Source organism: Sciurus carolinensis, chromosome 3 (genome assembly GCF_902686445.1).
Source record: "Sciurus carolinensis chromosome 3, mSciCar1.2, whole genome shotgun sequence".
NCBI classification, from domain to species: domain Eukaryota; kingdom Metazoa; phylum Chordata; class Mammalia; order Rodentia; family Sciuridae; genus Sciurus; species Sciurus carolinensis.
Window position 1 is genome coordinate 149348064 of NC_062215.1, and position 15295 is coordinate 149363358.

Below are 15295 nucleotides of genomic sequence, written 5' to 3' on the forward strand. Positions count from 1 at the left end.
CAGGGCAAGGGAGCCCAGGGACTCTGCCCATAGCAAGAGTCCCCAGAGGGGAGCCACCCTCCAGCCCAGACAGAGCCTGAGGCCCGGTCACAGAGAGCAAAGAACCCTGGCTTTCTACTGGAGGGGAGACAAGGCCATGCACTCTATGACCTAGCAAGGCTCAAAGGTCTCATCCTGGGGCTGGTGATATAGCCCAGTTAGTAGAGTGTTTGCCTTGCATGCACAAGGCCCTGGGTTCAATCCCCAGCACCACAATAAAAAAAAAAAAAAAAAAGGTCTCATCCTGAAGGAGCTGGGAGACTCCAATGCACCAATGCAAGGACAGTGCAGTAGCAGTGACCACAGGAGCTCTCAAGTTAGCTCATAAAGCAAAGATGGCTGAGTCCCAATCACCCCTGAAAATCCCCAGCAGGGGTGCCATGCTGGAGACTGACAGGCCATTGCCAAGAAAGTACAGCCAAGCCAGCTGCTTCTTCACTGGGGCCCTGAACCACTTGGGGGTGGGGGGACCAGATGAAAAAGCTGGCAAGTGTTTGGGGACAGATTGTGTGAAGAAAGGCGTCTCTCTTCACTGCATAATCACATTCAGGGCTGTGAGAAGCTCTCACTCTGAGGATGTGGGACTGAGAGCCATCAGGAAGTTGACAGCTCACTCAGGGACAGGATGCCTCTCTATTTAAATATTCTTTCTCTCTCTTTCTCTCTTTCTCTCTCCCTCCCTGCCCCCTCTCATTCTGTCCCCAAAGCAAGTATACTTAAATTCTTTTTGTTTGTTTTGTTTTGGTACCAGGGATGAACCCAGCATGCTTAACCACTGAGCCACATCCCTAGTCCTTTTTAATATTTTATATAGAGACAGGGTCTAAGTTGCTTAGGGCCTCGCTAAACTGCTGAGGCTAGCTTTTAACTTGAGATCCTCCTGCCTCAGCCTCGCAAATAGTTGAATTCTTGTAAGTATAAATTAAATACGTAGATTGAGAACTCCAGTCTGTGTTTGCAGCTTCTCTGTTTAAGGCTGAGATGGTCAAAATACATCTTCTGCTTTATAGTGGTGTGGCAGCCTTGCTCTTCTAGTTCTGAGGCAAATGAGCCAAGCTGGACCAAAGGCCATCGTGGAGATCCCATAGTTCAGGACAAATCAGAGCAGACAGACACACACACCTACTCTTGGACAGCCTTATAAAGGGAGAGTCTAACTAGAATATATGCCATGGCCATAATGGGACAAGAGGGCAACCTGAAGTCTCAAGTGTGTATGGTGGGCATGTGCACGTGTTCAAGTGAAGGTGTGTTATAAGCACATGTGTCTCTGAGCAGAGTGTGCATGTGCTTACATACCCATGTGTGTATATGTGTACTCATGTGCATCCATGCACACCCATGAGTGACTGTGCATGTCTGTAAATGCATGCGGGCCTGTGAATAAGTGTGTGTTTCAGTACATATGTCATTGTTCATGTGTGATACATACATACATGCATGTATATGTGTGTACAGGTGCACATGCTTGTGCGTGTGGTCGTGCATGTGTCCATGTTCATCGTGTGACTGTAAACATATATGTATGTGTGCAAAAACATGTACCTCTGTGCAAACGTGTGTGTGTTGTGCCTTGTGTGTGGGCATGTGTGTGTGTGTACTCCTGAGCACTCTAGCTGGCAGCATCCCTTTGCCTTGGAGATGGGAATATAAATGTGGTATAATATGAACTATATTTGGTCTTTGTCCCTGTTTCCTGTCACAGAGCTAAAACCCCTGGAATGTCCAGAGTGATAGGAGTGTTTTTCTTATTCACAGGGAGACCTTTTGATAACAACTGAGTTTATGCTAATGCAGTGACTTAGGGTAGGCCCCACAGATAACCTCAGAATGGGGCCAGACACCAGAAAGACCAACTAATTATGGGATTAGAAAGTTGGAACTTTCCACCCCACCCACCAGTCTCCACGAAGAGGAGAAGGGTAGCACTGGAGATCAAGCTCTCAAACAGAGTTGATGAGCTTCTGACTTCTGAATATGGAGGTGCTGGGAGGGAACACACCCAGAGAGAGCGTGGAAGCTTGGCACAACCCCCTTCATCCAGTGTTCACCTCCAGCTTTTATATCCTTTATAACAAACCAGTAAACTTAAGTGTTTCCCTGAGTTAAGGGGCAAATTATCATACTCATGGAGGGAGTCAGAAGCACAAGCCACCCACTGGGACGTTCGATTGGCATCTGAAGCAGAAGTAGTCTTGTGGAACTGAGCCCTTACCCTGTGGGAGCCATCTCCAGGTAGATAATGTCAGAACAGAATGGAGTTCTAGAACACCAGGTCGATGTCTGTTGGACAGGTGCTTGGTGTGGGGAAACAGCTCCACACATCTGATCATGCATACGGTAAGGTCTGGGAGGGGATTCTGCCAGCTTCCATGCTCTCTCTGGGCATGTTCCCTCCCAGCACCTCCATATTCAGTAGTCAGAAGCTCACACATCTGTGGTGAATGTGAGTAGAGTAGGTGAAAGAGTTATTGGTTTGTTTGTTTACTTATTTTTGCCTTTATAGTAAGGTTATAGAGACATCTTTATTCCTTTTAAGTAACTGAAGGAAATATGGCTTCCCTCTGCTCCTTGGCCTGAGTCCCTAGAGTGCCTAAGCAGCTCTGAGTGCTGCCCAAAGGCACCTGAGGGAGAGGGAAAGCCAGAGGCAGGAGTCACCAAGTCCCATGCCCAGGGGCTGGGCTACACAGCCTTCCTGTCACATGAGGTGCCCCCAGCAGCCTCGCCCTGCTCCCAAGGTGGCCAAAGGGACTACCTTCTCTGGACTCGCACAAAGGCATGACACAGGCTTGTGGCAGCCAGTTCTTGTTCATCCCATCTTGACCCCCAGAGGACAGGGCCCAAGCAATGGCCCTGCTCCGCCACCTCCCAGGAATAGGGCTTGCCATATACTCTGGCAGGCACCTGAGCACACCAGCATCGGCATGCATGTGCCCACCGGGGATTAGGGGAACACAACAGTCCAGATTCAGCCTCCCTCACCCACACTGGGGCTAACGTTGCCCATACTTGTGCTTATTTCCAAGAAGATTCCAGAGGTCCCACACTGGGATGCTTCTTGCTGGGTCCAGATGGAGAAAACATGTGCCCTTCCCTCCCAGGGCCCACAGGAACCAGGGCGCTACTGCCAAGGCAAGAGTGAGCTGACATATCCCAGGTCAACCCTGGCTTCAAAGGGGGAGATTTTACCTGCAGCTTCCAAAATTCCACAGCAGCAGAGACATCATTAAAAACAGACACAAGTCAGCCGGTTTCTCCCCTCTCACTGACACAGAGGTGCTTCTGTAGCTCAGACACAATAACCCTATGTTCACATAACAAGTTCACTCTTGCTGGAGCATCTGGAGAAAGGAGTTCCAGAGGAAGGGTTTGGAAGAGGTCTAGTGTGCCATGCTGATGCCCTGATGGGGATGATAAAGCCCTTTTGGTATTTGCCCAAACCAAACACTGCCTTTTCTCTTCTTTCCAACCACTCTCCAGAGGTGGAGGTGGCTAATTGGTAATCCAATCAGGTATCCTTGTCATGTGTGTTGGCTCATTGCTGTGAATCATCTGGCTCCTGACAGATAACAAAGCAGTTTCCAAAACTCCTCCTGGCACATTAACTTTTTGGAAAAGAAATGCTGGCTCTGAGCAACAGCGATTTTGCAAAAGAAAAAAGACATAAAGTCAGAGGATGATAAGTGTCAACCACCCTGAAACCGCCATGATGTGTCCACATGAGCTGTGCAGCCAGCAGTCCCCTCAATGAGGGAGATGAAAAGCTGCACTCATTTGGTGGGTTATGTCACAACTGGCTTAATAAAGAGTGTGGAATTCAAAGCCAAGAGATTTGAGTCACCCCCTCTCGTCCTCTATGTGACCAGATGACTTTGGGTCATTCCCTCATCCATTCTCTGTCCACGGTTCCTGCATCTGAAGCAAATGGACTGACCTCCCTGTCATTAAGAAACCCCTTGACTTGCTGCCTTTTACAACCTATGTCTGTTACTATTGAAGTAACCACTGAGCCTATGAATTTCCAGAAAGTAGAATGTACTTGGTTCCAAATTCAGTGTCAAAGAACTTCCATCACTGCTCAGGTTATATGAGATGAGTACAAAAATATCTTGGTTCTGAATTGGTGGGAGCAGAAGTGAGACAGGTGGAGGGGACTGCCCGTGTGTCACAGCTGGTATAACAGCTGGACAGCAAATGTGATTCTGTTCACCTGCTGCACATTTGTCCACTGTGTTCCAAAAGAAATAGTTTTGCTTTTGGCAAAGCGAAAGCCAGAAGCAGAAAAAGAAATATTTGGACTTCAGTCACTTCAGTATTCCCAGCACCTAGCACAGTCCCTGACCCACACATGGCAGGATCACAGTAAACGATCTCTGAAAACATCGTTTGATAATTTCCAGGAGAGAGAGAAGTGAAACTTGTGCTGAATAAATGGAGACTTGTCTGCCATTTTGTCCCAGTCCCATGGACAATATATTTAATCCCACTCACCTCTCGAATCCAAAGACATTCACTGTGTGCTTGCTGAATGAATGAGCTGATCATTAGTCAATTACTCACTTCTCTCTAGTCTATCCTCCAGTTGGTTGACCTTCAGTCTTGATGGTGAGTAGATGGTCCCCTGCAAGATGGGAAAGTTCTTAAACCCACCTCTCCCTACAAGGATCAACAGAACAGGTCTACCTTTCTAAAAGTTTCTATTAAGGGAAAAGTTTGTTTCTTTCTTTCTTTGGAGGGGGGTTGGTTTTTTGGTCTGCTTGGTTTGGTTTCAGAAGTAAACTGAAAAAAAAAAAAAAAAAAAAAAACCTTTTCCCTCTTGCATAGGATTTGCTCCAAGCACACCAGACTCTGCTGTTCAGTTTGTTCAAATCCATCTCAATTACCACCTCCACCCTCCCCTTCCAATTTCATCTCCCCCTATATTCCAGTTCACCCTTTCTCATCTCTTTAAGGAGCCCATTTGGTCTCCATTCTTTTCTCTCCAAGTCTTTGCCCAGGTAACTACCCAAATATTTAGGATAGCTTTAAGTTTATCTATTCTAGAACTTTTTCTTGAATAAATCCTCATCTTATACAACTGCCTAGATGTAGCCGTGGCCCATTCCTCTCACTCAGTCTCACTTCTTTAATGACTATTTGTCTGCATCTGTTTTCTGTTTAGCTTCCAAATATGTGAGTCCTAAGAAACTTCTTTTCTTTATCATATGTCCAAGAAATGCTTGCTGATTGACTGAATACCCCAGGTGCCATAAAGGAAAATTCTTTGAGGATCTTAGTTTTGGTGTTTTTTTTTTTTTTTTTTAACTTAAAAAAATAGTTAAGTAAAGGAGGGAATATGATCTGTCTGATCTTTCTGAAACTTTCAGACTCTGTCAACAACTATTTGGAAATAAATTCTGAGGCAATTAGATCATGATCTCTTGATTTCAGACAGCATCAAGAGATGAATATTACCTTCAGAAGGGAAAAAAAAGATATGAAGACTAGTGCTGGAATTTGACCCTCTTGGTCATGTTGGGATGTTGCAACACTTAGAAAATTCAAAGGCTTAAGAAAGAAAAAGTTAACTTGGACGGATATGAGTCAAAACATTGGATTTGCTTTCTGAATTGCTTACCCTTGATTCAAATCCTTCATCCATTCTCCTGGTCACAGTGCCAGCAACAGACATTTTCTCTTAGAAGTTCTTTTATTCAAAGAATAACTTTTTAATGCAAGAAGTTCAAGAATGTTTGTGCCAAGGATTCAGATTGGGACCTCGGGTTCCATATAAATTTAAATTCCTGATCTCTTCCGGAGTTTCTAATTAGCATTTACCCTTGACCTAAAAGGATTGTTTTTACTCCCAAAATGTTTCTTGGTTTTGTGTTGTTGTTGTTGTATATTTGTTTGTTGTCATTTAACTAGCAGTCTTTCTTGCAACTCTTTCCTGGTGTGATTTTAACATATATCCACAAATACTTTGACACTTCTCAGCTTCTGGTGAGGGTCCTCATGCTACATCATAACCTGGTGGAAGGGGAAGCAAGTGAGTTCCAGAGAGATAAAACAAGGGGATGGTCTCAATTTATAACAAACCACACTCACACTAATACAGACCTCCAGAGGGAGAACTCACTCTTTTGCTTGAGTCCCATGAGACAGCAGAACCCTCATGACCCAAACACTTCTTGAAGATCCCACCAACTCTCTTGAGGGATCAAATCTCAACATGAGTTTTGGAGGGGACAAAACTTCAGGGGACCATAAAGGCCTTGCAGATTTCTCCCTTCTTGGATTATTCCCTCTGGAGAAAGCTAACCACGGTGTCTGCCATGAGACCACTCCTGCAGCCTATGACAAACTGTCCACATGGCAAGGAACCGAAGCCTCCTGCCAACAGCAGAATGAATTTTTCAGTCCTGCAAGTGAGCTGCCTTGAGAGGAGAGTCTGCAGCCCCAGTTAACCCTTCAGATGACTACACCCCTGGCTGGTGGTGTGACTGTGACCTCAGGAGAGGCTAAGCCAGAATCCCACTCCAAAACACTCCCACATTCCCACCAAAAAGATGAGCTATAACACAGGTGTATTGCTTTAAGTTGCTAAGTTTGGGGGTAATTTGCTTTACGGTAATAGATTAATATATTTGGTATCATTTCCTGATGGTCTGTGATTTGGTAAACAGAAAGACCAAGGGTCTGAGAATATCCCATCTGGTCTCTAAACAATGATTATTTGGGGACAAACATATGCTCAGTGGTCGATTTTCTCTCTTTGTTCTCCACTTTGTCATTTGTGATAAGTTATGGGGTTCCTGTGGGAAAACAACCTTTCCGTGTTGGTAGGATGTTTGATAAAGTCTTATTTCCATTGAGTAGCCTGTCTCTTAGCAGCTATTGTCTTAAAGATGATGCTTAGAGATTTAGAAGGGAAGAATTAGATGAGGCTATAGGAGGAAAAAGAAAGAACTCTGAACCAAATGGCCAAAGTCTTGGGTTTTATTTCCAGCTCTATCATCTGTGGTTTCTGTGATCATGGGCAAATAACTTCTCTCCTTTGGACCTCAACTTCATATGGAAAAAGAGAAGCTGGTATTACATCCAATTCTCCCAGCACATGTCCTGTGGAATAAATGCCAGTGCCTCCAAAGGTCAACAGGCAGTATGTCAAAAGGGAAGGATTCTGAGTTCAAATCTATTTGGGAACTTCACAGAATCTCTCATCTGCTAATGTGAATCATGGTTCTTTGAGATGGGGATATACACCATTTTCCAAACTTATTTGACCACTAAATGCTTTTATTTTCAGCAATGCATCATGTGAATCTAAATTGTTTTTAGAACATACTTTGGAAAATGCTAAACTGATGATTTCTAAGGTTCCTTCCAGCTTTAACAGGGTATGTTTCTAAAGATGCCCCTTCCCCAAGTAGACTCTCATCGGGGACAGTTCTGCTGTCTAAATCCTGAAGCAGGAGCTCGGTCATTCACTAATTTATGATTTTTCTTATTTTTATTCTCCAAACATTAGTTCTGAATCATAGGGTCCATAATCCATCCACCTCTAGGTAGGAAGAAAGAGAGAGAGATAGAGGAGGCCCATGTGCTAATAATTTACAGTGTTTCTGTTGCCCAATCAATGTTTCTTAATAACCCATATGCAATAGTGTTGGCAAACGTTACCAGTTCTACTGATTTCAGGTCAAATGTTTGAATAAAGGAAAACATGGCTGGTTATGGTCATTGGACACCCAGCCAGTCCTCCCAATGGGATTTTCTGTATGACAGATGCTAGAAGGCTAAAAACTACATTTCCCAGATAATCTTTGCAGCTGGGGGGTTGGATGCAAATTATGTTCTGCCAATTAGATGTGATTGCATGGGATTTATAGAGCAGAAGTGAGGCAGAGGTGTCCAAGTTTGGGACTACTGAAGCTGGTACTGAGCTCATGAAGACTGAGAATAACTAGAAGCAGTTGCTACTACAACGTTTTTCATTTTAGTTTTTGTTTTTTGGCACTGGGAATTGAACCTAAGGGTGCTTCACCACTGAGCTACATCCCCAGTATGATTGATTGATTGATTGATTGATCGATTGACTGATTGATTGACAGAAAGAGACAGGGTCTTGCTAAATTGCTGAAAATCTCACTAAGTTGCTGAGGCTGGCCTCGAACTTGTGATTCTCCTGCCTCAGTCTTCCAAGGCACTGGGTTTATAAGTTTGTGCCACCACAGTAGACTCTGCAGCAGTTTTGTGACCCAGTTTCTGCCTACAATATGTGGGTGGTTTCTGTTCTGCACTGAACGCTGACCAATAAGCTCTCCTTACAGAAACTATGGAAGATTCCCATCATCCTCTGTATGGAGCTAAATTGGGTCAGTCACATGTGCCATAGTGTTGAGTGGTTGCAAAAAGGCCAGCTGTGACAGTGTATTTGTCCCAGACTTTAGAAAAGAGCAGGGTTCTTTCCCTTGCTGTAGAGAAAACCAGCTCCAGAGCCCACACTGAAAGGTGTCCAAATAGCCACCAACAGAGTAACTAAAAAACACATAGGGCTCTCCTTCCTTTCCTTTGACAAAAACCTTGTGATTCCTATAAACACAAAGACTCTGGACCTCATATTTAACTGCAAAGGTAGCATCACCGCTACTTTATAATTTTCAAAGAAGAAAAATGTCAAAAATAATAGTTTGTTATGAATACACTAGACCTTCTTTTTTGAAGAAAAAGTTCAGTAAAAGTACTGAAGCATATTTAATTTATCTTTATTTTTTGTGGGTGATATATCTTTTTACAGAGCATATGAAGCTAGAAATTCTACCTCCCCTACCTTTGTTCTGTTCTGGAGAACTCTAAAGTCAAGAGGGACCTTGGATCTGGCCATGGTAGTGCATGCCTGTAATCCAGCAACTCAGGAAGCTGAGGCAGGAGAGTTGCAGGGTGAAAGTCAACCTCAGCAATTTTGTGAGGCCCTAAGCAACTTAGTGAGACCCTGTATCAAATAAAGAATAAAAAGGGCTGGGGATGTGGCACAGTAGTAGATGGCTCCTGGGTTCAATCACCAGCACAAAAAATTAAAAATAAAAAGAGGGACCTTGGGCATCACCTCATTAGCATTTACACCAAGGAAGCATTTATTCAGACTTACTCAGACACCAATAGATAAAAACATAAAAAAGCAGAGCTGTGTGGATAAAGTGAGGATGGTCTGATTATGTGTCTCCTGACCTCTCCACAGTCCAGCTAAATCTTCCTCTCCTAAGATGTTTTATGGAGGGGTTTGGGAAGTGTCCATGCAGGGCCACTAGAGTTGGAAGGTCATGATCAAGAACCTCCCATTTTATGGATAAGAAAACTGAGGTCCAGAGAGGTGTGATTTGCTCAAAGTCACCCAACTTGTATATGGCAAATCTGGGATTCTGAACCTGGTTAGGTCATAGCTCTTCCCACAACATCTCACTGCCTCTATTCCCTCCTGTCCATGCTTCCAGGCTTCAAGGACTAGCTGAAGTCCCAAATGACCTGTCCACCCCAACCTCATGGATTGCTATGTTCTTAGGCTCTGCACAGTATGAATGCCTGAGCCTCTTACTAGGCATTCCCTCACTTTCTTTCTTACCCTTTTTCTTCTTTCCTCTTCTGGATTTAAAATTTCGGTAGGTAGCCTCCCCTCATCTACTTCTGAATATCTCAGAAAACACAGCTGGTACTCACAGAGCACTGCCCATAAACATTGAGTGAAACTGTAGGTAATAGAGACTTCAATTGTTCCTCAACACCCGTTCTTCCATTATTCCATTTATTAATAGTCTTTCTGTTCTTGAATTTTAACTGAACTCTTAGTTACCGAAAGATATTTCCCAGCAGCCTTTGCATTTTGACTAATGAGATGTGAATGGAAGTAATGTGTGCTACTTCCAGATCATTTCCTTAAAAGGAAACCATTTGCCCTCCCCCTCTTCTTTCCCCTTAGTCTTGGTTGTGGTGGGGAAATAGCTTCAACCATAGGGAAGAAAGTCATACTCAATGGGATGATAAAGCAAAAATATAAGGAACTGGGGTACCCAGGTAGCTTCATAGAGCAAAACCACCCTGATCTGCCTACCTAACTCTAGACTCTTATGCAAAAGAAGTATGTGTTTATTGGGGGGCAGGGGGGTCACCTTGTTACAGCAGCTTACCTTGTACCTTAATATAATTCAACATCTGCTGACCTATGTCATGTTGATCTGTGAAAATCAAACTAGTCCATACTTACACTCCATCTTGTAAAGTATTAAGTAAAATTCCAACATGAAATTATCATTGGGCCTCAAAGAATGCCCATTACATGTATGCTTGACTCCTTTGAGGCGATGTACTGAACACCTACCATGTGCAAGGGATACAAAAGGATGTCAATATTGAGAGTGAACCTTCACAGGCCCTGTGATATATTAGTCATCCCATTTCATCATTCCAATAATCCTATGAAGTATTTTCACTCACATATCATCGGTGAGGAAACTGAGACACAGAGATAACTTACCTGGTGAGGGGAGAGCTGGGATTCCTTCCTAGCCTGTCTGTGCTTTCCCCACTCCACTCCCCAGGATGCTGCACCTGGCACTCAGAGACCTCACAGTCTGTGTGGAGAATAGATTCACAAGCAACTAACTCTATCACAAAGTAAAAGGAAATGCATCTATAATAAAGGCCTAAGCAACACAGACCAGGGGTGCTCAAAGAAGAAAGCGAGTAATTCTAGCTTAGGAGACTGGGAGCAGCTTTGACAAAGCAATCCTTATTTGCCCTGACCTTTGAGAAATTAGTAGAATTGGAAAAACAGAGAAGGGGAGGGAATAACACAGCCCACTGAGAGACCTGCAGGAACAAAGAGGTAGAAACGAGACAACATGTGGGAAATGAGGGGTGGCCCTGGGTGAGTGGACTGTGGAGGGGATGCATGGTGGGGAGCCAGGACTGAAAGGCGGGCCAGGGCCAGACCAGGGAAGGCCTTGTGTGCCAGGTTAGGGCTGAAATGCTGCCATTTAGGCAACAAGGAATCACAGATGTTTGAGAAGGGGTGTCATGTGCCAGCATGAAGGAGTGGGAGAGGCAGAGAGTCCTGGCTACTGCAAAATCATCCAACAACAGCTGATAAGAGCCTGGACACAGGATCAGGAAAACGAAGATCCCCAGGGACACTGCCTGGATGTAGGGATGTCAATCAGCACTTTGAAATCAGAGCAACCAGTGACAAGCCTGTTTGTGAAGTCGGCAAAATTGTCTACAATTACCTTTATTCTGTTTTTACTTTTAGTTCAGAAATGACTTTGGGGGAGGGATGGATATGTGGCTGGCGTATTGAAATTAAGATAAAACAACAAGAAGGCCCTGGAGCCCACATAGCCCAGCAACAGCACCCACAGGCCGGCAGTTCCAGGGTTCTCATTTCAAGTCATATGAAAAATTAGATTCCAGTGGTATGTGCCCCTAGCCTGTCAGTAATGTGGTGTGGCTGGTTTCTTGTTTATGTGCGACAGAGAAACGGTCGAGCTTTCTAGCAGACAACTGTGCAAATAAGAGTTCTAAGGATAACCCCGGAGAGCAGATTTCTTGGGATCCATGAGGCAAAGGGTGCGTGATGAAGTGTTGGGGTAGCCTCCCCTATCCTCTCACCCCACACACAGGGAGTTTTCTCTTTCAGGACTGTTAGAGCCCCTTTTTTCCTTTTCAACCACCGACCACTCAATTCTTGGAGGGAAAATTAACATTCATTATGCAATTTATCTCTCTCCTTTTAATCCAGAGTGTCTGTCTCCAAGGTCCCTACTCAATAATTAATGTTTGTTCTCATTTTCCATTCTCCAGAGCATCTATTCTTGAACTGTGGGGTCAACAATTAACACTAATTATGGCTTTTCCTCCCTCCACCGTGGGCTCTCGGAGTCCCAGGTTGGCGGCTCAGCCTCAGGGATGGGCGTTCAGGAGCTTCGCTCGTGCAGCGCGCAGGCGCACAGGAGGCCGCCTTTCCCAGGCCTCTCCGCAGCTGAGCCAATCAATAAAACGCAAACCTTTTTTTGGCAAACTTTCTAATATATTTATTATCAGTAATGAGACAATGAAGCAAAAATAAATAAAATACTTAAAAATTAATTGCGGTGGGTAATTAGCCTAAAAGATCTAAATCTTTTCCAGATCAAATTTTCTAGGATTCTCTGATTTTTTCTTATCTCACATCTTTCTCTCTCCAGCTCGCTTCTCCCGTTTCTGTCTCTGTCTGTCTCCCCCCCCCCCCCTGCCTGCTCTCTCTCTCGCGCGCTCTCGCGCTCTCTCTCTCTCTCTCTCTCTCTCTCTCTCTCTCTCTCACACACACACACACACACACACACACACACACACACACTTTCCCTTTATAAACCATCCTTCCTTCATTTAGGATCCACTCATCAGGCCTCTTTGCTATTACCTGTCCCTGAACTTTCTTTCTTAGGTGAGTCATCCTTATTCTCTTCAGCCATTGAAACAGTATTGTTTAATTCGTTTTCATTTTGACTGACAAGGACAGCCAGGAGAAGAGTTCTCACCCTTGGTGACTCTAACAGATCACAAAAGAATTCATCAAGAGCTGTGAAAAAGCCTTGTCTTTTTGGCTGAAATCAGATGGGTTGGAATCCCTCCTGTCTGCCCTGGTCCAATCTGTCCCTTGTTGGGCTCTACAGCTGGAGGCAGGGCCGCCTCATGCTTGTCTCTCGGCCCTGTGGCTACGCATCTCTTTTTCATATCTGAGCACCTGCTCCAGCGTATTTCCTATGTTCCTGTTCTGTTAGACGTTCTCCTCTCTGCAGCGTCTCACCTTTAAACATCTTGAATAAAGCTGCATATTCCTCGGTGTTTTTAAAAAATCCTAGATCAACACTCTCTCCCTAATGGCATCTATAGATTCTCAAAACTGTCCAATTCATTGTGATGCTTAGGCATCAAGGCATCCACTTTGTGTTTTCTCCTGTCTTGGGGTAGGGAAAAGGGACTTTTCTCAAGTTTTGCACTCTTAGGTAAACTCCCTGGTTGTTTTTCAGTCTATGAATCTGCCTATTCAAATGTCAGCCATGAAAAGGATGAGTCCAGTATCCAGCATGTCCTGCAAAGTAAGCTTTTCCCTAAAAGGCTGTCTCTACTTGTCTGTCTCATTTGACTCATGAACATATTATTTTCATACTTAGACTTCCCGGAACACATTGTGCCTCCCCAAATATACCAGTAGAAGGGGATTTACATCTTGAGAAGCCTGAGAAAAGTGGATTTCTCATGAGTTACTCCTGGACAGTCCAGAGTGCTATGATCTGAGTATAAATATCAGGAAAGAATAGAATTTGACTCCAATAAAGTGCTTGCACTTAGCTCACCCAGGAAGGGTAAATTGCAGGGTTGTCCTGTGGGTCCCGCAGGCTGTGCACTGCACAATTTCCACGATAATGAGGTGGACTTCGCTCCCTGGAGTTGTGCACAGTTCAGTGTGCAGACCCACAAACGAGGAAGCTCTCTCAAAAAGACTCTCTGGCTTGCATTTTAAGTGGAAGACTGAGGCCAGTTCTGCCTCTTCCAAGATTCCTTTAAGTTTCATTTCTCCCATGGAAAGAGACACTAAACTTTCTAGCTCATCCTCCACCCACAGACATGACTGCTACTGCTTCAGACAGGGGGGAAAGGATGATTAGGTAGAGACTCTCTCCCTCTCCTAAAATAGTCTTTGATTAACAGGGAAATGTGTGTGGTCTTCCTTGCTGCTTATTTGGGGGGAGACAGCTTGCAGGAGGGATCTGGCCCAGTAACAGGAAGCAACAGATTGAAGGTTGGAGCCAGAGCTGGGTGGAGGCAATTGTTTTTGCCAGAGATTGCAAAGTAGGAGACAAGGCACAGTCACATCCTTGCCAATCTCAAAATCTCTAAGCAGGCCTGAGAGTCTAGCCCCTGCATTACCTCCTTGCCATCCTTCCTGGGCAGTTACCCTAGTATCTGTGGGAGGAATTAGTGGGAGGAATTTCAGTGTCTATTTGCTCATTTTCTCACATTCCCACACTGGGCCAGAGCAACTCTGTAATAGAAGCCTTCTAGTAAGATGCTGCTGCTGCTGGTGATAGTGGTGGTAATAAGGATGATGGTGGTGGTGGTGGTGATGATGATGGTGATAGTGTGGTGATCATGGTGATGATGATGGTACTGGTGCTAGTATTAATAATAGCTACCATTATTACATAGCTCCGATGTGCCAAGCATTGTGCTGTTTTTTACAGTCATTATTTCACTTCATTTTCATAGCAATGATATGAGGTAAACTATTATTATCTTCACTTTTTATCTAAGATAACATGGCTCAGGAAGGTTAGCTGACTTGCCCAAAGTTATATGAAGTATAAGCTAGAATTTAATCCTGCATTTTCCTGCTACGCATGGTTACTAGTGGTATCAATATAATAGGCACATTTCTGTCTGACAATATAGACTTCATGATGACTTCTGCAGACAAATGGCTTCTGTTGAACTCCCATCTTCCCCTCCTAGTCCCCTTAGTATCAAATACCTCAGTGAAAATGATTTGTAACTTTTTGCAAATTTATGGGAAAAAGAGGAGAAGCTGGAAAAAAAAAAAACTATGGGAGAACCAGTCTTGAGGCAAATTTTCAAGCAAGATAGTTCTGTTTTACACAATAGTTCTCTGAACCAAAGCATTCTTCCCAGTACAGCCAAAAATGTTACAATTTCACTTGCTTTTTACTAAAATGTCACCAAACAAGAGATTTTCTTTGGATTAAGAAGACTCTTCTGGGGTCGAGGGTATAGCTCAATGGGAAAGTGCTTGCCTTTATACATGAGGCCCTGGGTTCATACTTTTGAGAATCTAATGTGTAGTCAGTCACACTTTAGTAAAAATGTAATCAGTTGTCCTTATGCAACCCAACTGAGATTAGACCACACTGAGGGACTAAAAGTTTTGATACAGGATAGAAATGGAGATGAGAAATTTGGAAGTAAGTAGAGTTCTTAGGGTTGAAACATTCCTGACAGGTGGGAGACCCCAGAGAGCTTGAATGAACAGGAGAATGTCAGTATATGGAGAGGGGTGTACTAGAAGGAGAAAGCACGGAGAGGAAGATGACAGGGTATCAAAGACAAACTCACCCTTTTACAGCATTGCCCATGGCAAGCTTCTCCTCTCTATCCCTAATACCTAAAAGCCATAAACTAACACATTTCTTTCTTACTTCCAACTTTAAAAATATACTGTTCCCTC

The 15295-nt window shown here is 44.0% G+C and overlaps 1 protein-coding gene across 1 annotated transcript in view; it reads left to right on the forward strand.

Moving 5' to 3' along the window:
- The window catches only part of Kiaa2012 (KIAA2012 ortholog), a 123141-nt gene that overhangs the window by 44084 nt on the left and 63762 nt on the right, over nt 1-15295 (forward strand). The window contains exon 11 of the mRNA XM_047542946.1: nt 13083-13151. Within this exon, the coding sequence (XP_047398902.1) occupies nt 13083-13151 (69 nt within the window). The remainder of the gene's footprint in view (nt 1-13082; nt 13152-15295) is intronic.